At 45.8% G+C, this 27,488-nt stretch overlaps 1 protein-coding gene across 1 annotated transcript in view; it reads left to right on the forward strand.

Annotated features, from left to right (window-relative positions):
- The window catches only part of KCNQ3 (potassium voltage-gated channel subfamily Q member 3), a 194,385-nt gene that overhangs the window by 151,068 nt on the left and 15,829 nt on the right, over window positions 1-27,488 (forward strand). The window contains exons 2-8 of the mRNA XM_070942013.1: window positions 1,676-1,766; window positions 16,978-17,104; window positions 18,870-19,042; window positions 21,718-21,870; window positions 23,151-23,261; window positions 25,267-25,362; window positions 25,954-26,048. Of these exons, the coding sequence (XP_070798114.1) occupies window positions 1,676-1,766; window positions 16,978-17,104; window positions 18,870-19,042; window positions 21,718-21,870; window positions 23,151-23,261; window positions 25,267-25,362; window positions 25,954-26,048 (846 nt within the window). The remainder of the gene's footprint in view (window positions 1-1,675; window positions 1,767-16,977; window positions 17,105-18,869; window positions 19,043-21,717; window positions 21,871-23,150; window positions 23,262-25,266; window positions 25,363-25,953; window positions 26,049-27,488) is intronic.

A 27,488-nucleotide genomic window follows, 5' to 3' on the forward strand; every position in this document is an offset into this window, starting at 1 on the left:
GGACAGAACCCAACAGCTAATGAGTCTGTTCTGAATGTGGTTATTTGCTGCCTCCCTGTGGTTAAAGTGAATTATTTCATTTTTTTTTAAATGAATCTGTATGAAATGAGAAAAATAAAGCATAAAAATGCTTCGGTCTTTTGGTTTTGTATTGTGTTCCTCTCTTCCATGCATGAAAACCTTAATAACCTGTTTCTCCCAAAATAAGACACCTCCTGATAATAAGCCCAATTGGGCTTTTGAGCGTATGCGCTAAAATAACCCCCCCCCCGAAAATAAGCCATCCCCAAAAATATTTAAACGCATGCACAGCCGGTCCCCTCCATTTCCTCTGGTTAGGGTTAGGGAGATAGAGCTCGAAATCAGGTAAGACGGCAAGAGGAGCCCCATCTTGCTCCATGCTCCCCAAAATAATAAGACCTCCCCGAAAATAAGGCCAAGCGCTTATTTTGGGGTTAAAAAAATATATAAGACAGGGTCTTATTTTTGGGGAAACATGGTAGTTCTTTTTAATTAATTAAATCCTGCCTGCCCTTGTCTGAAATGGTATAGGGTCTGTGAGCTGGACTAGAAGACCTCCAAGGCCCCTTCCAGTTCCCGAAAATAAGACCCTGTCTGATATTTTTATGAACCCTGAAATAAGCGCTTGGCCTTATTTTCTGGAAGGTCTTATTATTTTGGGGCACATGGAGCAAGATGGGGCTCCTCTTGCCGTCTTACCTGATTTCCAGCTCTGTGTTTAAATATTTTCAGGGAGGGCTTATTTTCAGGGGGGAGGTTTATTTTAGCACATGCACTCAAAAGCCCGATTGGGCTTATTATCAGGGAATGTCTTATTTTCGGGGAAACGGTACAAGTAGCCCTCAATTTAGAAACCACAGTTGGGATTGGACACATCATCCTTACCTGGCATGATTGTTAAGTGAGGCCTCATGATTTTATCACCTTTTTTGCTGTGGTTGTTAAGCAAGACATCACATGATTGTGATTTGCAACCATCCCTGCAAATTCCCTCATTGACTTTGCTCTTTAGAAAGTGGCAAATGATGATCATCTGACCCCAGGATGCTGCAGCCGTCATAAATGCAAACCAGTTGCCAAGTGCCTAGGTCAGGGGTCAGCAACCTGCGGCTCTGGAGCCGCATGTGGCTCTTTGGGCACTCTGCTGTGGCTCCCTGTCAGGTGATCCCACCACTGGCTGGCCCCACCCCTAACCATTGCAGCATCTCCATGGCCACATGATCAAAATTCGGATGCTTGGCAACTGACTCGTGTTTATGACGACTGCAGTGTCCAGGAGTCACACGATCCCCTTTTGCAAGCTTCTGACAAGCAAAGTCAATGGGGAAGCCAAGATTTATTTAACAGCCAGGTTACTAGCATAACAACTGCAGTGATTCACTTAACAATGGTGACCAAAGAAGTCGTAAAATAGGGCAAAACTTTTTAAATAACGCTTAGTGACAAAAGTTTTGGGCTCAATTGTAGTCGTAAGTCGAGGACTACCCATATTTTTTTTGGGACACTGTCGGAATCTTTGGCTTAACAACAACCTTGCAGTCAGGATAAAAGCTCTCTCTTTCTCTCCCCCTTTTTGCCCCAACCCTTTTAGAGAATTGCCGATAGAAAGAACCCCTGACAATATTTCAGTTTCCCTTCTTTTCTCTTCCTCCAGATTTCTGATCGTGCTGGGATGCCTGATTTTAGCAGTGCTGACCACTTTTGGAGAATACGAAAAAGCTTCTGGATATTGGCTCTTGCTTTTGGTAAGCAAAAATGGGCTTATGGCAAAGTTGTTGTTGATATACTCGTTCTGCCAAGGTGACTTGAACAGGGTTCCTTCCAGAGGTGGTATTCATCCGGTTCGGGCCGATTCGGGTGAGCCCATAGCGGTAACCTGCGGGTGGGCCTGCCCACCCACTCGGATGCAATCCCGTCTTTTTTTTTTTTAATTTAATTTTTATTCAACATTTACATTTTTAACATCCTTGTCACGTTTTTACAGCTTTCCGATACCGTCATCTTTGATAATATCTATTTTATCTTTTAACCAACTATATACACATACATTTTATATATTACTTACTCATTTCTATATTCACTACAATTTATACCTATCTATTACACAATAACTATTTCGCTCCTCTCTAATATCTTCTCTTACGTTTATACATTTATACATTAATTTTGGATTCTTTCTCCAACCAGTTACACCATCTATTCCATTTCTCGTTATAAATCGTTTCCTCTCGGTCTTTTAACTTATATCCTGTCTTATATTGCTGTATTTTTTTTTTTTTTTTTATTGAAAAAGTTTTCAAATACAAATTTTTCCCCCTTTTTCCCCCCCCTCCCCCCCCCTCCCTAACCCCCCCCTCCCCACCCTTCCCCCCCTGTGACTTCTTCGTAAAAAAAAAAAAAAAACCCTAATTCATAACAGATTACTTACTCCCTCCTCAAAATACTGACCTTTACTTACTAAAAGTATTATAAATCCCCCTTTATCCATACATTTCAGAAAAGAAGAAGAGAAAAAAACAAAACAAAAAACAAACACATTATACTATAACTATTATAAAATAACTTCTAATTTAGCATAATAGTATTTTATATCTATACATTATTGCAACAATTCAAAACCACCTTCCACTTTAAAACTATGCGATAAGTCCTACTTTAATAACATTTCAAAGCGGGCTCCCCATAAAATCTAATTTAACATTTATTCCATTCTATCCATTTCCTCCACTCCCCTAAATGTATCACTTAAAAATCCCTTTTCTTAAACTAATCAATCTGTAGCTAGCTTATTCACCCACTGTCTTACAAATTTACCATACACAACAATTCTTGATATCTTTAATTCACTGCCCACACTACTTAAAAATATATATATATATATATTCCATTATATCTAAATAAAAAAAGAAAAGACAATAACTTTAAATTTATAGTCCATATAATATCTTCTTGAAGTCTTTCCACTGGATTGTTAGAACCAACATCCATAATAGGGTAACATAGCTTGCTGATGCAACAGTTTATTCAAGGTCTCCAATCATATCTGCCCCCATCAGTAGTAAACATCTTCTTATATATATAAAAGTAAAAACAACCACCCGAGTGACATTATAATTATATTCCATATAATAATAATTGTGGGTTTCATCAGGATTATTAATTTCCATCATCGTATTGGGTAACAACCCGATCTTCTGCATGTCCCAATGTGATTCTCTTGCCTTATAATTCAAAATAATTATAATATATTTATCAACACAAAAAGAAGTTTCAAAGTAGATAATTCAAAACCATCAATTTGAGGCTCTTTCCATGTCCCAAAATTACGGCAATGCAGAGATCTGCCACTATCCTCAGGATGATATTGACCAATGTGTCGCCTCCTCTATGTTTTCACATAATCATTCATATTTTAATATCACTGGCTTCACTGTTGCTTGGGTTAGAAATTTCTATTTTTGTACAACCTATTTCTTTTTTGTTTTCTTTTTGTGGGTTTGACTTCCATCCTAATTTTTTGTGTCTCGCGTTTCTTTTTTATCCCTTGTATATCCTCTAATTGGTTTCCATGCTTGTCCTTGCCTTGATAAGTCATCACATTAAAATCAAATGGCACTTCTCTCGAATTTGTAGATAATCCAGCTGGGGTATCCGATAAATCCAAAGGCAATTTATCTGGTACAGTCTCTGTCTTTAGTTCCAGCTCCTTCTGCTTATCCTGTATTATATCTGAAGACGTTAAATTCATTTTCAACCTATTTTGATAAAATTCTTCCGCTCTTTCAACAGTATTTAACTGGTATCTTTCTCCTTGATATCTCAATATAATACCAACTGGGACATCCCACCGGAATTGAATATTTCTCCTTTTTAACTCAGACACCAGAAAACCAAATTTCTTCCTTTCCATTAATATCTTAGGTGGGAGTTCCTTGTAAATCCAAATCTTTCTTCCATACAATTGCAAATTAGAATTGAAGGAATTTTGCACAATTTTATTCCTAATTTCTTTATCTGAAAAATAGATTACCACATCTCTAGGCAATTGCCTTTGCTTGGCAGTCCAGGAGTTTATTCGATAAGCTCTGTCAATCCTACAAAACACTTCCTCAGGTTGAATCTTTAAAATCCCAGCTAGAAATTCAGAAGATATTTTCCTTAAGTCATCTCTGTTATTTTCCTGCAAACCTCTAAGTCTTATTGCATATTCTGTAAAATTATATTGTATCTTTAGAACCTCTTTTTCAATCCTCTGTTGCAGAGTTTCTACATTACCAGACTTTTGATCAGCATCCATTTTGAATTTTTCTTCTGAACTATAATCCTGAATATTTAACAAATCATTTTCAGTTTTTTGAATTCTATTGTCCAATTTGTCTTGAATTTCATCCATTTTTGACTCTAGTAAATTAGCATTTATTTCCAACCGAATCATGAATTCTGACATTTTTAAAATTTTTTGCTGCAAAAAGTCAAACTTGGATTTCACCAATTCCTTAGTTTCCTGCTTAAATTTTTCAAGTTGCTGATTCACAATCTCATCCCTTCTTTCAATCTCCTCTAAGAGAAATTCTATTATATTAAAATCAGGTTTCTGGGACTGAAGAGTTAAAACTTGTTCCTTTAAATTCTTAGTGGGGGAATCCCCCCCACCTATTTTTTTGTCTGACTTCACAAGCCTCAGTGCCATGTTTCCGCCTAAGCAGGCTTTGTTAGAAGAAAAAAAAAACAAGACAAAAGACTTCCAGCCAGCAACAATCAGGCCTCCAGGGGAAAAAGAGAAAAGCAAAAACAGGAGCGGAGTTTTGTCTACAAATGTAGCCAGTGGTATTTATTCCGCTACATTGTAATAATAAAAAACGGAAGAACTTTCCCTCTCAAACTCTTCTCCAGCCGCGGCAGACGCCATTTTAAAAAAAACCTTTTTTCCTCTTTCTCTTCCTCTATTCTCTTAAGTAATTTTTAAAAGATAAGTAAAATACTTGCGCTTCAGTATTACAGGTCCAGCTCACATTTTCTTTGAGTAATCTGTCAAGTTCGCAGGCTTGCTTTTGACGCCTAGCTCTGCATTAGCAGAGGTCTCCCAAAGCCCGGAGCAGCGGCTGGGGATATGGGGCATCTCATCCGCTCCATCCCAAAAGTAAAAGAAAAACTTCTGGGACTCTGCAGAGAGTTCTACCCACCCCTGCCGGCTCTATCTCCGTTTCCTCATGGGAACGGAGTTTTTTCGAGCCGCCGTTCCGTTGTGAAGGCGGCTCTGACAGGCTATGGAAGCTGACGATCCCAAAGGAACGTCTGGCGGCGGCCAGCAGCAAACAGGAAGTCCCTTATATTGCTGTATTTTTGACGATGTACACATGCGCGGATGGCATGCACAAGCAAATTGCCATGTTTTGTGATGCCGCATGCATATGCACACACATACATATTTTGTGATGCCACACGCATGCCACACACTCACATTTCTGGTGCTGAGCAATCTGGTAGTAACAGTAAGTGAATTCCACCTCTGGTTTCTTCCCATAAAGGAGTTTAATTTTTTTAACATTTATCCAATTTATTTGTCCAATTTATACGGCCACTCATCTCGCCCAAAATGGCTCTGTGAGTGGCATGCAAAAAAAACAAGTCTGTAGAGATTCTCAGTCACCCAGATCATGGTTGTCCCAAAGGTGCTTTTTTCAGGAGGCAACTGGACTTTCTCATTTTTTTTTCTTTTTGAAGACGTTTCGCTTCTCATCCATGAAGCTTCTTCAGCTCTGGCAGGATAGTGGGGGTAATGGAAGGATTTATACAGGGGTGAAATGTAAAATTTGTTACTACAAATTTTCTGTGGGTGTGGCTTAGTGGGGGGGGGTAATGTGACAGGGTGGGCGTGGCCAACTTTTTTTTTTTAACTTTTCAAAACATTTTTTCTAATGCTTTGAAAAGCCTCTGCCGATCAGGCAACTCAGCTGGGATCGTCAGAGAGGCTTTTTAAATAATGCCTCTCTGCCGATCAGGCAACTCAGCTGGGATCGTCAGAGAGGCTTTTTAAATAATGCTTTGAAAAGCCTCTTTACTGATCAGGCAACACAGCTGGGATCGTCAGAGAGGCTTTTTAAAAAATGCCTCTTTGCCGATCAGGCAACTCAGCTGGGATCGTCAGAGAGGCTTTTTAAATAATGCCTCTCTGCCGATCAGGCAACTCAGCTGGGATCGTCAGAGAGGCTTTTTAAATAATGCTTTGAAAAGCCTCTTTGCTGATCAGGCAACACAGCTGGGATCGTCAGAGAGGCTTTTTAAAAAATGCCTCTTTGCCGATCAGGCAACTCAGCTGGGATCGTCAGAGTGGCTTTTTAAATAATGCTTTGAAAAGCCTCTTTGTTGATCAGGCAACACAGCTGGGATCGTCAGAGAGGCTTTTTAAAAAATGCCTCTTTGCCGATCAGGCAACTCAGCTGGGATCGTCAGAGTGGCTTTTTAAATAATGCTTTGAAAAGCCTCTTTGCTGATCAGGCAACACAGCTGGGATCGTCAGAGAGGCTTTTTAAAAAATGCTTTGAAAAGCCTCTCTACCATTTAGACAATTCAGCTGGGATCGTCAGAGACTTTTCAAAGCATTTTTTTTACCATCTCTTCGGCCAAGAGGTTGCAGAAAAAATGCTTTGAAAAGCCTCTGACGATCTCAGCTGAGCCGCGCGATCATCAGAGGCTTTTTTTTTTAACTTTTAAAAGCATTTTTTCATCGGAAGAGGTTGTAGAAAAAATGCTTTTAAAAGTAAAAAAAAGAAAGCCTCTGATGATTGTGTGGCTCAGCTGGGCATGGTGAGGAGGGCGCAGGGATTTTTGCTACCGGTTCTCCGAACCACCCGCCGCCATCGCTACCGGATCAGGCGATCCGGTCTGAACCGGGAGCATTTCACCCCTGGATTTATATTATTTTAGAAAAAACAAGGACGTCCAGTTGCCTCCTGAAAAAAAACACCTTTGGGACAGTAAAACCAAGTTTTAAACCTTTTTGCAAACCCATTAAAATAATCAACCTGGATAAAAACAAGACTATGATAGGGAAGATATTTACATGAAGTATAACCAGAATTCAAGCTCCCTATTTGATCCCTAAGCTTGCTGGGGAAAAAACCCCCCAGATTTTGAGACCTTTAGAGAAGATTATTGGGGTGATCTAACTTCATTTGGGAGGGATAATGGTCCAGAGGACAGATGCAATGGCAAAATTGACTCGCTTCCTGGATCCCATCAGGTAGAACTCTTCGGTGGGTGAGACCAGGGGTGGGTTGCTATGGGTTTGCACGGGTTCGGGCAAACCCATAGCTAACATTATAGTTGTTTCAGAGAACTGTTAAATCCCACCCCTGGCTGGAGAATTCTGGGAGTTGAAGTCCACAAGTCTTAAAGCTGCCAAGTTTGAAGATCTCTGGAATAGACAGTCCCAGGTTTAGCACTCTTCCTTGATGTAAGGGACTTGCATGGTTTCCAGTAGATGTGGACAAAATATATCAGAATCAAAATGTCCTGACTCTGAAAATCTTGTTCCTGGCTTGTTGGAAATGCTCTGTCAGAGTGTTTACAGCGTGACTACTATTTTGAGACCACTCAGGAGCAAAATACAGGACACAGAGGTTTGTCTTACCAGCAGTGGTTTATATACAAGACTTCTATATACATACATACATACACGTGGTAGGCACATACCAGGCAATCAATCAATCAATCTTCATCTCTACATGGAGAACTACAATGCAGATAGAACACAAGCAGGATACATGAGGAGAGAGAAAGAGAGAGAGAGAGACCCTCTAATGGTCTTCCTTATATAGACAGCTTCTTAAAGTGGGAGTAACCCTGCTGACTCATCCTCAGTTAATCATCTTGATTTACAGCCTTATAATGGCTAGTCAGCTTTAAATCTTCATTACCCTGACATGCTCCATTACTGGAACAAGCTTCCCAACCTTACTAGAAATGCTGTGAGGTCAGAATCCGTCAATTCAACCTTACGGGAAGTCTTCTATGATTGGAAATTTACTGGAAGGATTCCATTGTAAATGGAGTGGGCCACCCCGGTTTTTCTGGGAGAGTTTCAGTCTCTTGAGACAGGACCACTTCTGGTGGGGTCAGTGACTCTTCCAGTGACCTTCAAACTATTTACTAAGTTTGCACTACTATTAATCTTCTCATCTTCTCTTCGTTCCCATCACCCATCTCCTTCCACTAATGACTGTATGACTGTAACTTTGTTGCTTGTATCCTTACGATTTATATTGATATTGATTGCTTCCTGATTTCTTATTTGTACTTTATGACTATCATTAAGTGCTGTACCTTATGATTCTTGATGAACGTATCTTTTCTTTTATGTACTCCGAGAGCGTATGCACCAACAAATTCCTTGTGTGTCCAATCACACTTGGCCAGTAAATAATTCTATTTTCCAGAACGCTGCTACTACACTCCAGCATTGGGAAAATCCTCTTATCTGACAGCAACTGAGAGAACTTTTTTTACTTATCTACCCACTCTGTGCTCTCTCCACGCCCCCTTTTGCACCCGAATCCCCAGTCTTTCTCTCAGTTGCTGACACACTGGGAGGATTTTCTCTGTGCTCTGAGTGTTGCGTTAGGCTTTTGGTTATTTTTGATTAGCCCCCTTTTTCTTTTTCCTTTTTTTTTCGGTTCAGTTTAGATTTCTATCTTCTTTTTGGTGGGTCCATCAGCTGCTCGTCGGTTTCGTGCCCAGGGAGCTGGGTCGTACCGGCTTTTGCGCTTCAGCGCCTGCTGCTGCCGGCTTCTGTCCCTGCGGGGCGGATCCGGTAAAGAATTACTATTGCCAGAGAGGTCGGGGCTAAGGAATAGCTCCCCCGACCCTCGTGTGAAACAGCGAGCCGGAACGGAGGTGATTTCAGGAGCGGCTACCGGCTCGCTGCATTTGGAGGCATGACTCATCCAGCGGTCGTCCCGTCAGGCTTCTGCGGGCGGCGCTGTGTTCTGGCGGCGTTGATTTTCGGCCTCGAAGCTCCGGCCGTAAGTTTGACTGGGGGGGGGTGTAGCGTGGCTGTCGGGGCTCGCTACCCTCCCGACGCGCCAAAACCGCTCTGATCTCCAGCCCTGGTTGGCGTCCGCATCTGAGCGGCGCCAGGGGGGGGGAAAGCGCTCCGCCATCCTACGAAGCTCGGGCAGGCCACCATTTATAACTACGCCACCAACTTGCGGCCGCCATTTTGAGACCATCAGGGCGGCCGCCATTTTGGAAGCACCTCATGGCAGCGCGGACCCTAATCAGAGGGCCGCAGCCTTTACTCCGAGGACTGGCTGGCTGAGTCTCTGTCCCGGTCTGGGCATTGACTCGAAGGAAGAAGGAAGGGGGGGAGGAGCATCACCAGTCTATCGCTCACCCCTTCCTTTGCAGCCTTTTGTGCAAGGCTTGTCCTCTCTCCTGGGCAGAATCAGGGGGCCCTTGGAATCAGTGGCAGGAGGGCCAGCACTGCTTGTTGGGGCATAGTACATTGCCCAGAGCGGTAGCCAGACTATCAATTCAGCAATCAATTATCAATTAAGCAAGAAATTTGAATAAATAAATTTCATCTAATCATTCAATTATTTAATCAAACAAACTGATATCTATTAATTTCGTGTTCAAAGCAGCCAGTCATCCAATCAATTTATCAATTAATCAAGCAATCAATCATTGATTCATTATTTATTACCACAAATCTATCTGTCAATTAATTTATCATTACTATTCAACTTGGGCATTCTCACCATGGCGGACTGCTCGTTCTCCTCAGACAGTGATCAGGAGGTTAGCCCTGTCAGATCTAAGTCCCGCAAGAAACAATCGGGCAAACGCTCTGCGTCTGGCGGTCACAAGTCCCGCCACTCTAAGACCTCCTCTGCCGCTGATAAGGATGCTCTCAGGCGTCATAAGGCTTTGGAAAAACGATGTGAGAAGGCCAAGCAGGCGTCAGCGTCTTTAGTCCATGGTGATGCGGGATCCGCCCAACAGGCTGTTCCTGTTTCTGACTTTTCGGAGCGGAGAGTGGTCCAATCCGGTTCCTTGGCTTGGCAGAAGGGCGTATCCCAGTCGATGCCTGATGTTTCCTCAGCGGGTTTGGAGGCCTTTCCGCCCCCTCGGCGCCAACCTTCGGCCACTTTCACGCCCACAGCAGCGGGACTTCGAGAGGTGGACAATCCTCCGCCTCCGTCTCAGTTCGACTTCCAGACGATGTTGTCAACTGCGTTGGCTTCTATTATGGCGGCCGGAGCGCAAACAGCAGCCCAGACATCGGCGGCGGGGACTTCAAGCACGCTGGCCTCTTCAAGCTCTCGCAGGGCTCGATCCCCCTCGCCTCGTGAGTCTGTTTCGTCTGAGGGCTCGTGCCATGACGAGGAGGGCCCCGACGACCTCGAATTCTCTGAGGATGAAGGTCTGGTACCTGACACTCCAGCCTTCACGGGCTTGTTTCGTCCCTCACTATTTAAGTCCCTCCTTCACAAGGCTCGTTTGACTACTAATTTGGGTTCGGTGGGAGCACAACCCCCGACAACCCCGTCTGAGACCGGTCCTCATGATGCCCTGTTTAAGCAAGTCAAGCAGGAGAAGGACTTTATTCCGTGCCCTCAACTGTTCGCGGATGTTCTGCAAGCGCCTTGGGCCCAACCGGGGTCGTCCACTGCACCAAGCAATTTAGATAAGAAACTGTTCTGTGCGGCGCCCGAACTTGAAGCCATGTTGGACGTGCCCACTGTGGATGCACCGGTGGCGTCTCTCACTTCGCATTCGATGGTCTCATCCGATCCGCTGGAGGGGCTCAAATCGGAGGACAGGCGCACCGAATTGGCCTTTCGTAGGTCTCATCAGGCCGTGGCCTGGACTGTTAGAACTGCCACGGCTACTTCATTCTTCAATAGGGCCTCTTTGATCTGGTTGCGCCAACTTCAGGAACGACTCCCTCCAGAGGATACCCGCTTGCGCCACGATATTAACAAGATTATTGCAGCCACAGAGTATTCGGCGGATGCCTCGTTGAACTCTGTCAAGTTTGCATCGCGGGCGTTAGCGACTTCTGTCACATCGAGACGCCTTTTCTGGCTACGGCCGTGGAAAGCTGATGTGAAAACCAAGTGGAAGTTGGCGGCGGCCCCGTATAAAGCTCCGAACTTGTTTGGCACGGCATTGGAGCCGATTCTTGTGGAGGACAAAGACAAACGCAAAATTATGCCCTCGTCCCTTCGCAGACAAGACAGGCGTTACACCCCTTACACGCAACGTCAGCCATTTCGTTCCTACTCGGGGCAGGGAGGCCCCTCGACTTACCGGCAGTCGTTCCAGGCTCCAGACCGCTTCTCCGACAGACAACGTTTCAGAGAGCGTGGCAGATCACAGTCCTCCTCCAAGCGCCCCTATCGCGGATCCTCTTCTAGGCCCTTCAGAAGGGGCAAATGACTCACCGACTCCGGGACCAGTGGGAGGACGTCTCCGGGCCTTTTGTCAGCGGTGGGCCCGGTCCACTCCGGACGAGTGGGTGCGTCATACTATTTCGGAGGGCCTTGCAATCGAATTCATGGATCGGCCCCCACGACGGTTCATCCGGTGCCCAGTTTCCCTGTCCACAGACTCTCGCAGCCTGATGGTGGAAGAGATAGCACACCTGCTGGAGATCCGCGCGATAGAACCGGTTCCGTTGGACCAGCAGGGGACCGGCTTCTATTCGATACTATTTTTGGTTCCCAAGAGTTCGGGAGGGGTCAGAGGCATTCTCAACCTCAAGGAGTTGAATCGGGCGGTACGTTACCGTCGTTTCAAGATGCATTCTCTTCGGTCCATTCTGGCTTCTATTCGCCAAGGGGACCTGATGCAGTCGGTGGATTTGCGAGAGGCTTACCTGCATGTTCCAGTGCTTCCTTCACATCGACAGTTTCTGCGATTCGAGTATGCGGGCAGGCATTACCAGTATTGTGCGATGCCGTTCGGTCTTTCCTCGGCTCCCAGGACTTTCACCAAACTGGTGGCGGTAGTGGCCGCGTATCTCAGTACCGTTCCGGTGAGGGTGTTATGTTACCTGGACGACATTCTGATCCTGTCCTCGTCCAGGGCACAAGCGGCGCAAGACAGAGACAGGGTGCTTTCAGCGTTCCGAGAGCACGGATTCTCCATCAACTTGGACAAGAGCCAGCTCGTTCCCACGACCGCGATTCTACACCTCGGGACCCTGATAGACTCCGAGAAGGGTCAGGTTTTCCTGTCTTCAGAGAGGGCGAAAAACATCAAATCGCTTGTGGGCCAAGTGCTGACCCGGAGGAAGGTTCCTCTATTGACGCTGTCACGTTTGTTGGGGAAGATGGTCTCGTGTTTCCGCGTTGTTCCGTGGGCACGCAGACATTCTCGTCCACTGCAATGGCTTCTTCTTCCATTCCAGAGAACAGGCAGTTCCAACTCCACAAGGACGGTGTTCGTGCCTCCGCGAGTCAGAATGTCACTGTGTTGGTGGAAGTCGTCGGCCATCCTGCAGGGTTGCAGTTTCCTGGAACTAGACCGGGTCGTGATCACCACCGATGCCAGCCTCCATGGCTGGGGAGCCCACCTGGGTGCCCAGGTGGGCCAAGGACAATGGTCTCCAGAGGAACGTGCACAGAGCATCAACCTATTGGAACTTCGAGCCATTCGTCTCGCCCTTCTGCATTTCCGGTCGCTGGTTTGGGGTCGTCATGTCCTGATTCTCACGGACAATACATCTGCCAAAGCGCACATAAACCGGGAAGGGGGGACGAAGTCACAGACGCTGATGCTCGAGTCGACACGTCTGTTCAACTGGGCGGAGAGGAATCTGGAGTCCATCCTCGCAGACCACATTTCCGGGGAAGCCAACACACGAGTGGATTGGCTCAGCAGGGAAGTGATAGACCAGGCCGAATGGCAGCTGCTTCCCAGTCTATTTCAGGAGATTTCTCTTCGCTTCGGACGGCCTCTGGTGGACTTGTTCGCCAGTCCGACCAACGCCCAACTTCCCCGGTTCATCACTCGGTATCCGACTCCAGCGGCAGAGGACACAAACGCTCTGCGGTGTCGTTGGCCAGCGGGTCTACTATATGCCTTCCCACCCGTCACTCTGATTCAGCAGGTGGTTCGCAAGATGATAGTGGAGAGGGCGGAGATATTACTGGTGGCTCCACATTGGCCCCGCAGGCCATGGTTTGCAGATCTTGTGGAGTTTTCGGTGACAGACCCGTGGGTGATTCCTCCACATCGGATCGTGCTGTGTCAGGGGGCCATTCGTCATCCCGAGCCCCAATGGCTGCAGTTGGCCGTCTGGCATTTGAGCGCGTCCTCTTGAAGAAAGGCCGTTTGCCGGATACGGTGATTGGTACGATTCAGTCGGCCCGTCGACCATCCATGACGAGGATCTACGAAGCCACGTGGAGAGCCTTTTGCCGTTGGTGTGCGACTGCTCATGTGGATCCTACGTCTGCAACGGTTCAGGATGTCCTCATTTTTCTACAGGCGGGTTTGGAGCGGGGTTTGTCTCCCGCCACTCTCAGGCGCCAGGTGGCGGCCCTGGCCACTGTGTTATCCTGTCCACCGTACACTTCCTTGGCTCATCATCCGTGGGTGAAGGGGTTCCTTCATGGGGCTACGAACCTGAGACCGCCTACGGTTCATCGTTATCCCACTTGGGATTTATCTTTAGTTTTGCAGGCTCTCACTTTGTCTCCGTTTGAGCCGCTGGGTTCCACTTCACTTAAGTTTCTGTCGTTCAAAGTTGCGTTTCTCCTGGCGATCACGTCGGCTAGACGCATTTCTGAGCTCGCTGCCTTATCCGTCAGGAAAGATTTGTGCATTTTTCATGCTAACACTGTGGTCCTGAGGATGGATCCTGCCTTTTTGCCCAAGGTTAACTCGTGGTTTCACCGGGCGCAGGAATTAGTGCTTCCGGATTTCTGCCCGTCGCCGAGACATCACCGGGAGGTTCTCTGGCACACTCTGGATGTGCGCAGGGCGTTGAGACGTTACATGCGTAGGACGGCCGAGTTTCGGAAGACGGAAGCCCTATTTGTTTCGTTCCATCCTGCGTCCATGGGCCAGAAAGTGTCGTCGACCACGATTGGTCGTTGGATTAAGTCCTGTATTGCTGCTGCTTATGAGAATCAGCGTCGTCCTGTTCCTGGGAACATTCTGCCTCATTCTACGCGGAGTGCGGCTACTTCAGCAGCCTGGGCTACCCAGGTTTCTGTGTTGGACATCTGTAGGGCGGCTACTTGGACTTCCTTGTCGCCTTTCATAAGACATTACCGAATTGATGCCTACGCTTCGGCTGAGGCGTCCTTTGGACGACGAGTTTTGCAAGCAGTGGTGTCTGGGTCCTCTGAGTTGGATAGTGTTTTGCCCGACCCTGGAAGTTAGGCTTGGGTATGTCCCAATGCTGGAGTGTAGTAGCAGCGTTCTGGAAAATGGACATTGACTTACCTGAATGTCCTTTTTCGGAACGCTGCGTATACACTCCATTTCCCTCCCTTTCTTTGTATGTTGGCTTGTGGTGGTTTTTGTGTTAATAAATTTTGTTGTAGTTCACCTGTGGTGTCTTCGTTCAAGACTGGGGATTCGGGTGCAAAAGGGGGCGTGGAGAGAGCACAGAGTGGGTAGATAAGTAAAAAAAGTTCTCTCAGTTGCTGTCAGATAAGAGGATTTTCCCAATGCTGGAGTGTATACGCAGCGTTCCGAAAAAGGACATTCAGGTAAGTCAATGTCCATTCTATTCTATTCTATTCTATTCTATTCTATTCTATTCTATTCTATTCTATTCTATTCTATTCTATTCTATTCTATTTTTCTCAGACCTTGGAATAGAATAGACGAGCGCCGGAACGTTTCACCTTTCCCATAATTTTAGTTTCCAAAGCAAACTGGATTTTATTTTTTTCATGGTAGGCTTGTGGGCTCCAGCAAAGTCTGGAAATGAGTCATCTTACCATAAGTCTCTACCGGAGAAGGCAAGAAGGAGCAAGGGACCAAAAAACACATCACTGAGCCTTAAGTAGTAGCATGTGATGTTGCTCAACACATGCAAAAAGGTGGAGCTTGCATCCTATCATCACGAGTCATGTCTTGCTCCTATTGATGTTATTATGGCTAGGAACAGATACACAGATGGGCTGCTGGGAGTTTGCAGGGTTCGGGAGAACCTCTAGCTAAGATTCTGTGCAGTTTAAAAGAACCCCCAAATTCCACTCCTGGCTGGCCCCACCCACCCCGCCCCTCCCAGGAGTCCTCACACGTCCTGTTTTGGATGCAGGTAAGTGCACGGCGTGCACGGAGGCTCGGGGAGAGTGAAAAACGGGCCTACTGGAAGTTCGGGAAGGCTGGAAACAGGCCTGTTTCCAGCCTCCAGAGGGCCTCTGGAGCCTGGGGAGGCTATTTTTGCCCTCCCAGAGGCTCAAGGAAAGCCTCCGGAGCCCGGGGAGGGCAAAAATGTCCCTTGCTAAAATTTTTGAAGCCCACCCCTGAACAGATGTCTAAGCATAGAGTAGTGATCTGAGATGGATAATGGATGGGACCATGGGACAACCATGTCTTATGTCTTCTGGAATTGTTGGGAATCCTCAACATGGTTGAATTGGCTTTAAAAAGGGCTTCCTCAATTTGGGATCTTTTAGAGCAGGGGCCCTCAACCCTCGGGCCATGAACCAGCACTGGTCTATGGCCCATCAGGAACCAGGACACACAAGCAAGCGAAGCCCCATCTGTGCAGAAGTGGGATTCAGGCAGTGGGCGAAATCCTGCCCCTTCCCCGGTCTGCAGAAAAACTGCCCTGAATGGAACCGGTCCCTAGTGCCTGAAAGATTGGGGGCCACTGTTCTAGAGCCAGTTTGGCCTAATGGTAAAGGTGCTGGCTTAGGAGCTAAGAAACCATGAGTTCTAGTCTCACCTTAGGCGTGAAAGCCAGCTAATGTGACTTTGTGTTAATCACCAGGAGATGGTGAGTTCTAGTTCCACCTTAGGCATGAAAGCCAGCTATGTGACTTTGGGCCAATCACCATGAGATGGTGAGTGCTAGTCTCACCTTAGGCACGAAAGCTGGATGGGTGGCTTTGGGCCAATCACCAGGAGACTGTGAGTTACGGGATCGCCTACTACCACAAATAGCCTCCCACCACCCGGTACGCTCTCATAGAGAGGGGCTCCTCCAGGTGCCGTTGGCCAAACAATGTCGACTGGCGACCCCCAGGGGGAGGGCCTTCTCTGTGGGGGCACCCACTATCTGGAATGAGCTCCCCCCAGAGATACGGAGGATCCCGGATCTGCGCACTTTCCGCCGTGCTCTTAAGACTCTCCTATTCCAGCAAGCTGGCCTGGCCTAGCCTTTTCCCCCCTTTTTCTTTTAAATTGAAAATTTTAAATCTGTTTTTAAATTATTGGGATGTTTTAAATTTCTCTCGGGCTAAATTGTTTAACCTGGTTTTATTTTTCCTTTTAAATTTTTGTATTTTATTTTTGTGCCTGTTCACTGCCCTGAGTCCTTCGGGAGTAGGGCGGTATATAAATCTAATAAAAGAAAAGAAAGAAAGTTCTAATCCCGCCTTAGGGATGAAAAGCAGCTGGATCATTTTGGGCCAGTCACTCTTTCTCAATCTATCTCACCTCACAGGGTTGTTGTTGTGAAGACTGTAGAAGCAGGAAGGAATAGTAGATATGCCCATTGCCTTCTCATACGTACATACAAGCAGTAATAAAAGCAGGATGAAAAACCAAATAAATAAATTCTTCTATTAGGCTACTGCCTCCACCAAACCCCAGCCAGCGGGTTTCTGAAACATTCTGCTTCCAGCAAGATTCTCCTTATCCAAATTCATTTCTTTTGAGCACCTAAGAATTGTTTTATTGAGCGATATACTCCTCTCAAAATTTTGTTATTGCAAGTTTTTCTCTATCTCCCCCCCTCCCCCATGTTCTTTCTAATAGGAAACTTTTGCCATTTTCATCTTCGGAGCAGAATTTGCCTTAAGGATCTGGGCAGCTGGCTGCTGTTGTCGATACAAGGGCTGGCGTGGAAGGCTGAAATTTGCCAGAAAGCCTCTCTGTATGTTGGGTAAGCATGTGACGCTTTCACATCACGGCTTCTTTTCCGAGCAGGAGTGGAAAATAAATCAGTCACAGGTTTCTTTCTTTCTTTCTTTCTTTCTTTCTTTCTTTCTTTCTTTCTTTCTTTCTTTCTTTCTTTCTTTCTTTCTTTCTTTCTTTCTTTCTTTCTTTCTTTCTTTCTTTCTTTCTTTCTTTCTTTCTTTCTTTCTTTCTTTCGCTCAGAAACACCAAAATAGACTCTGCCATTGTAATGAACCCCTCCATCCATCACTCTTAACTAAGCGTTAACTTGTGTCTTGGGTGCTTGATGGCCGCATGGCCACTAGATGGCTCTCAAGGACCACCCAAAATAAAGGAATTCTATTTTTCTTTTTTTAAGGAAAAAAATAAATAGCCCAGGTCTAATGAGATAAGTGTTTATTTCTTCCCTTTGATTTGTATTCTAACTTTTATCCAACGGAAGACGACCGATACGTAGCATTCTAAACCATCAGGGCTTCTCTAGCACGATTACAACAACCCCGTTTCGTAGTGTGGAAGGACAGACTACCCAAACTGATGATAAACACATTGTTCTCGTTTCTGCCCTTCCCTTCTCGGCCCTCCCCCATCATCAGGACGACCCATCTGCCAATCCAACCGGAGCTGTCAATCAAGCACCCACAGACTTGACTAGGTGGCTCAGTGGCTAAGACACTGAGCTTGTCGATCAGAAAGGTCGGCAGTTCAGAGGTTCGAATCCCTAGTACAGGTCTCCTGCGTGAGCAGGGGGTTGGACTAGATGACCTCCAAGGTCCCTTCCAACTCTGTTACTGTATTTAAATGAACCGTCATAAATCGAGGACTACCTGTATTGATAATGTCTTGGAGATGTGTAGGTCAGGCGTTCCCAATCCCTGGTCCGTGGACAGCCACTGGTCCACTGTATGCCATCAACCGGTCCGCGCAAACAAGCGAAGTCCCATCCACGGGATGCAGGCAGCATGCAAAACCACGCCCCTTCCAGTCCACGGAAAAAACTTTTCTCCAGTCCCTGGTGCCCAAAAGGTTGGGGGCCACTGGTGTAGGTGATATTCTCATCATCCTAAAACAACTTAAGTAGATAAAGCTGCAAACAAGGAAATTAGATGAACTTGAAACAGATGTTTGTTTGTTTTTAATTCCCCAAGAGTGTTGTGGCCTGTTGGCCGCTGGTCCCTCCGGCAGCTGAATCAGATGAGGAGGAGGCGTGAGAGTCAGGGCCAGCATCAAGGCAACCTGAGAGCTCTGAGGGGGAAGAGGGAATGGAGCTGGCAGACAGAGAGACAGAGGCAGAGCCTGGGCCGTCCATCAGCCCTCAGATGGAGAGTCAACAGCCCCCAGGTCTGGAGGTGGCTGATGAGGAAGAGGAGGAACAGCTGGGTCCAGTGCCTAACTCGCGGATGCGCAGAAGGCAGAGGAGAGGAGAGCAGTGGAAATCTATGGGCTGGTCCTTAGGATGGAACAGCCACCGGTGCTAGTGAAGTCCCACCCTAGCTCTGGGGATAAAAGGCAGGGGGCGGAAATTATAGATGTGCAGACAACTATTCCTCTCCCTGCTAGACAGACTTGTAGGCCTGCTGTGAGACTTTTTGCTGGGGCTGCTGGTGTTCCTACAAAGGGAAACATTTAGTTAACTACAGAGGGTTTGTCGTGTTTGGGCCAGAACATCTAGATTTTCATGCCATCTAGATTTTCAAATGAATCCCGGATCCTTTCTTTGGGCAAGATTTGTTCTCTATCTCTCTGCGCAGATATCTTCGTACTGATCGCCTCTGTCCCAGTGGTAGCTGTTGGCAACCAAGGCAATGTCCTAGCTACATCTCTGAGAAGTCTCCGTTTCCTCCAGATCCTAAGGATGCTGCGTATGGACCGGAGAGGTGGCACCTGGAAGCTTCTGGGATCAGCTATTTGTGCACACAGCAAAGTAAGAAGGGAAGCGATTGGAGAGAATGCTGGTAGTTCAGGGTTGAACTCTGGGGTCCTCGGTGCTCTCTGAGCTTGCTTCTTTTCTTGCAGAGGTTTCATTACCCAACTAGGTAACATCTTCCTGTCTGGACTACTGCAATGCTCTCTACATGGGGCTCCCCTTGGGGTGCACCCGGAGGCTCCAGTTGGTCCAGAATGCGGCCGCGCGGGGGATTATGGGAGCGACAGGGTGCTCCCATGTGACACCTCTCCTGCGCGAGCTGCACTGGCTTCCTGTGGTCTTCAGGGTGCGCTTCAAGGTGTTGGTGACCACCTTTAAAGCGCTCCATGGCTTAGGGCCGGGGTATCTACGAGACCGCCTTCTGCCGCCGATAGCCTCCCACTGGCCAGTACGCTCCCAAAGAGAGGGACTCCTCAGGGTGCCGTCGGCCAGACAATGTCGGCTGGTGACCCCCAGGAGGAGAGCCTTCTCTGTGGCAGCACCTGCCCTCTGGAACAACCTATCCCCAGAGATACGCACGATACCAGACCTCCGGACTTTTCGTCGGGCCCTGAAAACACATCTTTTTCACCTAGCCGGGCTGGCTTGATCCCATCCCTTCAGTTTTAATTTGAAATTGGTTTTAATCCAGGTTGTTTTAAATGGATAGCCAAAATTATTTAATGTTTTTTAAATTGCTTTTAAATTTTATATGTTATGTTTTACCATGGCTGTTCACCGCCCTGAGTCCTGTTGGAGAAGGGCGGTATACAAATTAAATAAATAAATAAATAAATAAATAAATAAATAAATAAATAAATAAATAAATAAATAAATAACATCATCAGTGCTAGAAGGAAATGGGGAAGATGTGGGGAAAAGAATAGAATGAAAGCAATGTAGCCATGAGGGATAAATTATCCACAAAAGCACCTCCGCTGGTCCAGATTGAGTATTCATAGTAGTTTGGGGATTTATTTATTTCTTTTGTAATTTTATTTATGGTGTTTTTTCCCCCCTCTTCAACATATTATTGTCTGGGTCAATTTGCTCTATACAAAATACTGGTAACAATAATAGTATTATTTAAATATACATAGTAATAGTCTTTTTTATTTTCTTTATTTGTTTCTAAGATTTACATAGACCTTGTAATTATAATGTATTATATTTTGTAGCAGTATATATGGTAGTGTTTTCCCAATTTCTGCTTTCTGTCCCTTATTTCTAACCTCTACTACAGCAATTCCCATATTTATTTTATTTTATATATATTATATATTAAAAATATTATGTATCTATCCATCATCTCTTATTTTTTTTTAACTTTTTAAGCATACGTAAAAGTAGTCTTAACTTCTAACATTTACTTGTACATAGCCTGTTTTCCCCAAAATAAGACATCCCCTGATAATAAGCCCAATCGGGCTTTTGAGCGCATGGCAGTGGTGAAATCTAAAATTTGTTATTACCGGTTCTGTGGGCGTGGCTTGGTGGGGAAGGTAATGTGACTGGGTGGGTGTGGCCAATTTTTATTTTACTTTTAAAACCATTTTTTACATGTAAAACCATGTAAAAAAATGCTTTCAAAAGGCTCGGACAATCCCAGCTGAGTTGCCTGATTGCCAGAGGGTTTTTAAAAAACTCAGCTGGGATTGTCAGAGCTTGGATCGTCAGCCATTTAAAAGAAAAAACTTTTTTTTCTTTTAAATGGCTCTGACGATCCCAGCTGAGTTGCCTGATTGGCAGGCAACTCAGTTGGGATCGTCAGAGCTTGGATGTCAGAGCTTGGATCGTCAGAGGCATTTAAAAGAAAAAAAGCCTCTGATGACCGCGTGGCTCAGCTGGGCATGGGGGGGAGGGGGCAGGGATTTTTGCTACCAGTTCTCCGAACTGCCCGCCACCATCACTACCTACTCGCCTGAGCCGATCCAAATGGGGAGCATTTCACTCCTGGCACATGGCAATAAGGCCAAGCACTTATTTCAGAGTTCAAAAAAATATAAGACAGGGTCTTATTTTCGGGGAAGCACAGTAGTAACGATAGTAACTTCTATCATAGTTGGGGGTCATTTCTAAGGGTTGGTGTAAGAGTGGATCTATTACCCACCTCAAGGGAAGGTCTACTGACAATAAACCTTTGGATCTACTCCATGTTGATCTTTACACAACAGCCTGCTCATTTGCTAACCTTTCATGCCAGTTTAGATAGCAGGAACATATCTGAGCAGGAACAGTAGATGCTTCTATTTCTTATCTGTGGTAATCACTGAAGATAATCTCTTGTCATGCCAAAGAAAATGAGAAGCAGCTAGCAATGATGTGGGTGAGAAGATTGATTTGTGAAGAAAGAGCGGACTTTCTGAGGTTCTTCCCCAAAGCAGCCCAAACTCTTGGGACAATCCTGAGGGGTACAGTTTACCGGTCAGGATAAATTAATTTAATTAGGTTGAATGTTTCCTTGCTTATCCAAGTAGCTTCTTCGGACCGACTGAAGAAGCTACTTGGATAAGCAGCATAACACTTCAAACCAAAAAAAGGAAAAGAATTCCAGTTGCTATGACACCACTTCCAGACAACTCTACCTGGATGGCTGAGAATCTTCATCAACTTAATTTAATTAGCTTAAATTAGGACTCTCATGATCCGGTTGAGTTTTTTCCTTTTGCTTATGGCAACCTGTTCGGTCTTAGGAGCTCATCACTGCCTGGTACATTGGATTCTTAACCCTCATCCTCTCCTCGTTCCTGGTTTACCTGGTGGAGAAGGACGTGCTTGAAAAAGACGAGGATGGAAAAGAGACCAAAGAGTTTGGGACCTATGCTGACGCCCTCTGGTGGGGACTGGTCAGTATTAACGGCGATCCAGTTCATTTGTTTTAGATCTTTTGTCTGAACATGGCAGAATTTTTCTACTTTATGGGACTTACATGGGCTGTGTGTTCATACCTCATTGCTGACCCAGGTTAGCAATGTACTGTAGACTGTAGTTGTACAGTCTGTTAGGCCTGGGTAGTTTTAGTACCGATGAGTGGTGGTGGGTCTGCGTGTTTTACGATTTGACTTAGAGTGGATACCCAGGTAAATAGGTGAAATATGCAACCAAAATTCCTGATTCTTGTAAACTCAGCCACTGGGTGGTATTGATTATAGGTTGAGGAAGGAAGGAAGGAAGGAAGGAAGGAAGGAAGGAAGGAAGGAAGGAAGGAGGGAGGGAGATGGATTGGGAGCGATAGAGGGAGGGGTAAGAGAAGGACGGGAGATGGGTGGGGGAAGGAAGAAGGAAAAAAGGAAGTTAAGGAGATGGATGGAAGGTAGGGATGAGTAAGAGAAGGAAGGGAAACAGGTGTAGGGAGGGAGGCAGGCAGGCAGGCAGGCAGGCAGGCAGGAAGGAAGGAAGGACGGATGAAAAAAGAGATGGATGGGAGGGGAGATAAGAGAAGGAAGATGGGTGGGCGAAGAAAGGTAGGAAGGAAAGAAAGAAGGAAGGAGTAAGGGATGGATGGATGAGGAGGGAGGAAGGGATGGGGGAAGAGTAGGAGAAGGAAGGAAGGAAAAAGGAGATAGATGGGAGGGAGGGAGGGATAAGAGAAGGAAGACGAAGGAAGGGAAGGAAGGAAAGAAAGAAGGAAGGAGTAGGGGATGGATGGATGGGGAGGAGGGAAGAAGGGATGGAGGGAAGAGTTGGAGGAGGAAGGAAGGAATAAAAAAGGAGATAGATGGGAAGGGAGGAATAAGAGAAGGAAGACAGATGGGCGAAGGAAGGGAAGGAAAGACAGGAAGAAGGAAAGAAGGAAGGAGTAAGGGATAGATGGATGTGGATGAGGGAGGAAGGGATGGAGGGAAGAGTAGGAGAAGTAAAGGAAGGAAGGAAGGAAGGAAGGAAGGAAGGAAGGAAGGAAGGAGAAAACATTTTACAGTTCTGCACCGTATTCCAACAGACTGAAAATCTTACAGAGAGTAGTAGATGTCCAGGGCCCTCCAGGACGTAGCAACTCAGGCTTACCAGTCAGATGAGATGCAGAGATCTGGGTGTGGAAGGGGGCATCTGGAAGTGCCAAGGAATCATTCTTCTTGCCCGTTTGCTTTGTCTTTCTTACAGACTGTCCCAAACCTTCTCCCCACAGATTACGCTGGCAACAATCGGCTACGGGGACAAGACACCCAAAACGTGGGAAGGGCGCTTGATCGCAGCTGCGTTTTCGTTAATCGGAGTTTCATTTTTTGCCCTTCCGGCTGTAAGTTTCATCAAGGACTTCCTGAGACATGAGGGTGCCCCGCCCTGAAATCTTCCTTGCAATTCCACAAAGTTTCTTCCTCCGAAAATAAAAAGGCATCAGTTTCTTTAATATTGCTTGAGAATTTCTTCCTAATTTCTCCTTTAATTTTGGAGGTAGTGAAGGTGTTGCTAGCTTCTGTTGCTGCGTCTTTCCATCTCTCTGGAGCCCTCCTGGCTGCTCAAAACGTTTCAATACAGGTAGTCCTCGACTTACGGCCACAATTGACACACACATACATGGGGCAAATCTCTGTTGTTAAGTGAGGCATTTGTTAACTGAGGTTTGCTCTGTTTTACGACCTTTCTTGCCACGGTTGTTAAGTGAATCTGGCTTCCCCGTTGACTTTGCTTGTCAGAAGGTCACAAAAGGGGACCTTGGAACACAGCAACGGTCATAAGTATGAAGCAATTGCCAAACATCTGAATTTTGATCATGGGGGAAATGCTTCAAAAGTTGTAATTTTGAAAAAGGTCTTACGTCACTTTTTTTTTTTTAGTGCGTTGTAACTTTGAACAGTTACTAAATGAATTATTGTAAGTTGAGGACTACCTGTATAACAGAACTGGAGGTTTTTAAAAAGAGACTGGACAGCCACTTGTCTGAAATGGCATAGGGCAGGGGTCCCTAAACTTGGCAGCTTTAAGACTTGTGGATTTCAACTCCCAGAATTTTGAGCAGTTCGGAGAACCGGCAAATACCATCTCTGGCTGGCCCCAGAGTGGGGTGGGAATGGAGATTTTGCAGTATCCTTCCCCTGGAGTGGGTGGGAATGGGGGTTTTGCAGTATCCTTCCACGGCCACCAAGCCACGGCCACCAAGCCACACCATGCCCACCAAGCCATGCCCACAGAACCGGTAGTAAAAAAATTTGGATTTCACCACTGTACCATTATAACGTACTACCGTAATATGCAAGCTCCATTACAGTCATAATATAAGTACAACCTGTATATCCTTACACAGGATATGGGTAATAAACAGGAGGAACTAGAAATCCTAACACAGGAAAGTAATGATAAATATCTGTTAAATATCACCCAAACTTGGTGAGTGGGAGGCAGTGGGTTTCAAATTTTTTTACTACTGGTTCTGTAGGTACGGCTTGGTGGGCGTGGCTTGGTGGGCGTGGCAGGGGAAGGATACTGTAAAATCTCCATTCCCTCCCCACTCCAGGGGAAGGATACTGTAAAACTCCCATTTCCTCCCGATCAGCTGGGACTCGGGAGGCAGAGAATAGATGGGGGCGGGGCCAGTCAGAATGTTTACTATCGGTTCTCTGAACTACTCAAAATATCTGCTACCGGTTCTCCAGAACCGGTCAGAACCTGCTGAAACCCATTTCTGGTGGGAGGCATGCTTGGAATATTGAATCCAAGAAAGTTAGTTCCAAGAAAAGGGAAGGCAGAACAGAGGGAAGAAATTGGCATTCTTGACTGTGGAAGCACCAACAACAGCAGATGGTGATAAAGTTATATTCTTTATCTTATACTCTTCTCGCTATAATTTTTATGAGCATTTGTATCCTGTTTCCCCGAAAATAAGACCCAACCGGAAAATAAGCCCTAAAATGTTTTTTCAGGATGCTCGTAATATAAGCCCTACCCCCAAAATAAGACCCAGTTAAGATCGGCAGCCAGATGGAAGCATTTAATATTTAATATAAGTATTTTCCCCAAAATAAGACCTAACCAGAAAACAAGCCCTAATGCATCTTTTGGAGCAAAAAATTCATATAAGACCTGGTTTTATTTTCGGGGAAATACAATAGTCTCATATCTCACTTTCTCCAGGCTTCCTTGGACCATATTCAGCTTCTGCTGTCCTGAAAAAAAAAATAGGAGAAAGAACAGATCCCCGACTCCTTGTTATGTGGTCACCCTGAGGGAGAGTTTTTTTTTTTCTTCATCCTACACTTTTCACGAAGAAATATCTCAAGCATTGATTTGTTCATCTTGCCTTGCAGGGCATTTTGGGTTCAGGACTGGCTCTAAAAGTCCAGGAACAACATCGCCAAAAGCACTTTGAAAAAAGAAGGAAACCGGCAGCTGAACTCATACAGGTTTGTGCGTCCTGCTTTTCCATAACATGCAGAGATGGGCTGCTGGGGGTTCGCACAGGTTCGGGAGAAACTCTAGCTAAGATTCTGTGCAGTTCGGAGAACCCCCAAATCCCACTCCTGGCTGGCCCCTCCCACCCTAGTGCCTTAGTGCCCTAGTGCCCTGTAACGGGGTGAGCTCCTGTTACTTGTCCCAGCTTCTGCCAACCTCGCAGTTCGAAAGCACGTAAAAAATGCAAGTAGAAAAATAGGGACCACCTTTGGTGGGAAGGTAACAACGTTCCATGCGCCTTTGGCGTTTAGTCATGCTGGCCACATGACCACGGAAACGTCTTCGGACAGCGCTGGCTCTTCGGCTTTGAAACGGAGATGAGCACCGCCCCCTAGAGTCTGGAACGACTAGCACATATGTGCGAGGGGAACCTTTACCTTTAACACCCTTCAAATGCAGGATGAAGATTCAATTGCTCAATATATTTAGTTGATTAATACTAAATACTTGGATAATCTATAAAAATTTCTCCCATAACATTTGTTTATTAGACATACACATACAAGGACCTACATTTCTCATACTTCTCTTGTGTTCTCTAGGCTGCCTGGAGGTACTACGCTACTAATCCTAATAGGATAGATCTTGTTGCCACATGGAGGTTTTACGAGACTGTGGTATCATTCCCATATTTCAGGTAAGTTCTGTACATTGGGACATTTTTGGTTCAGTGTCTCAACTTAAGTTCATTTGAAGGATCGTCTAAGCCAAACTGGAGGGGAGGACATATGAAAGGACCAGTTTTGTAATGGAAAAGTAGGAGAAGGGGTGTTGTTATCCCTAGAAGACTCCCTTTTTCAGTGTCTTCTTGCTACCTGAGGATTATGGGAGTTCAGGTCTAGCATGTCAAAAGGAGCTCAATTGGGAAGATATTTGATATTCTAGCAGAGAACGGATTCTTTGTACGAGGATCCTTATGTCTATGAAGATTCTCAGTCATTCAGGTCATTCAGTCATTCACGGCCGCGCGGGTGGTTATGGGAACAACATGGCGTTCCCATGTAACACCTCTCCTGCGCGAGCTGCACTGGCTCCCGGTGGTTTTCCGGGTGCGCTTCAAGGTTTTGGTTACCACCTTTAGAGCGCTCCATGGCTCAGGACCTGGGTACTTGCGGGACCGCCTGCTATCACCAATAGCCTCCCACCGGCCGGTACGCTCCCATAGAGAGGGGCTCCTCTGGGTGCCGTCGGCCAAACAATGTCGACTGGCGGCCCCCAGGGGGAGAGCCTTCTCTGTGGGGGCACCTACTATCTGGAACGAGCTCCCCCCAGAGATACGGAGGATCCCGGATCTGCGCACCTTCCGTCGCGCTCTCAAGACTTTTTTATTCCATCAAGCCGGCCTGGCCTAAATCTTTCCCCTTTAAAATGTAAATTTTAATTTGTTTTTAAAATTATTGGGTGTTTTAAATTTGTCTCGGCCAAATTGTTTAATTCGGTTTTATTCTGTTTTTAAATTTTGTATTTATGTGTTTTATTCTGTGGCTGTTCACCACCCTGAGTCCTTCGGGAGTAGGGCGGTATACAAATCCAATAAATGAAATGAATGAATGAAGAAACTTCTTCAGCTCTGACTGGATGGTGGGGAATGAAAGGATTTGTACCCCTTGCAGACAGCTGGTCATTTGCATTCTTTTAGAGAGCCGTTGAGGCCACCTGGAGGTTTATCTGTGTCCTCAGGGTCACCTGAGTGGGGAAAATTGGTGTGGAGCCTTCTTGGAACTGTTGAAAGGACTGTGTTGTAGACTGGAGATAGATGATGTCATATCCCTCCCCCTCTGTTGAGAGATGGCTGTTCGGTTTTGACATAGATGGCCTCTTTGACCCCTCTTTCAAACCAGCGGTCCTCTCTGTCCAAAATGTGGACTTGGCTGTCTTCAAAAGAGTGGTCTATGTCTTTTAAATGCAGACGGATTGCTGAATCTTCTCCTAATGGGTTTGTTCTCCTATGTTGTACCATGCATTTATGAAGTTATGAAGTTTACAATAGTGACAAGGAAAGCCGTAAAATGTGGCAAAACTCACTTTTAACAAATTTCTCACTTAACCATATAAATATTGGGCTCAATTGTGGATA

Source organism: Pituophis catenifer, unplaced genomic scaffold (assembly GCF_029215685.1).
Source record: "Pituophis catenifer annectens isolate HBS135680 unplaced genomic scaffold, rPitCat1.0.hap2 SCAF_3, whole genome shotgun sequence".
NCBI classification, from domain to species: domain Eukaryota; kingdom Metazoa; phylum Chordata; class Lepidosauria; order Squamata; family Colubridae; genus Pituophis; species Pituophis catenifer.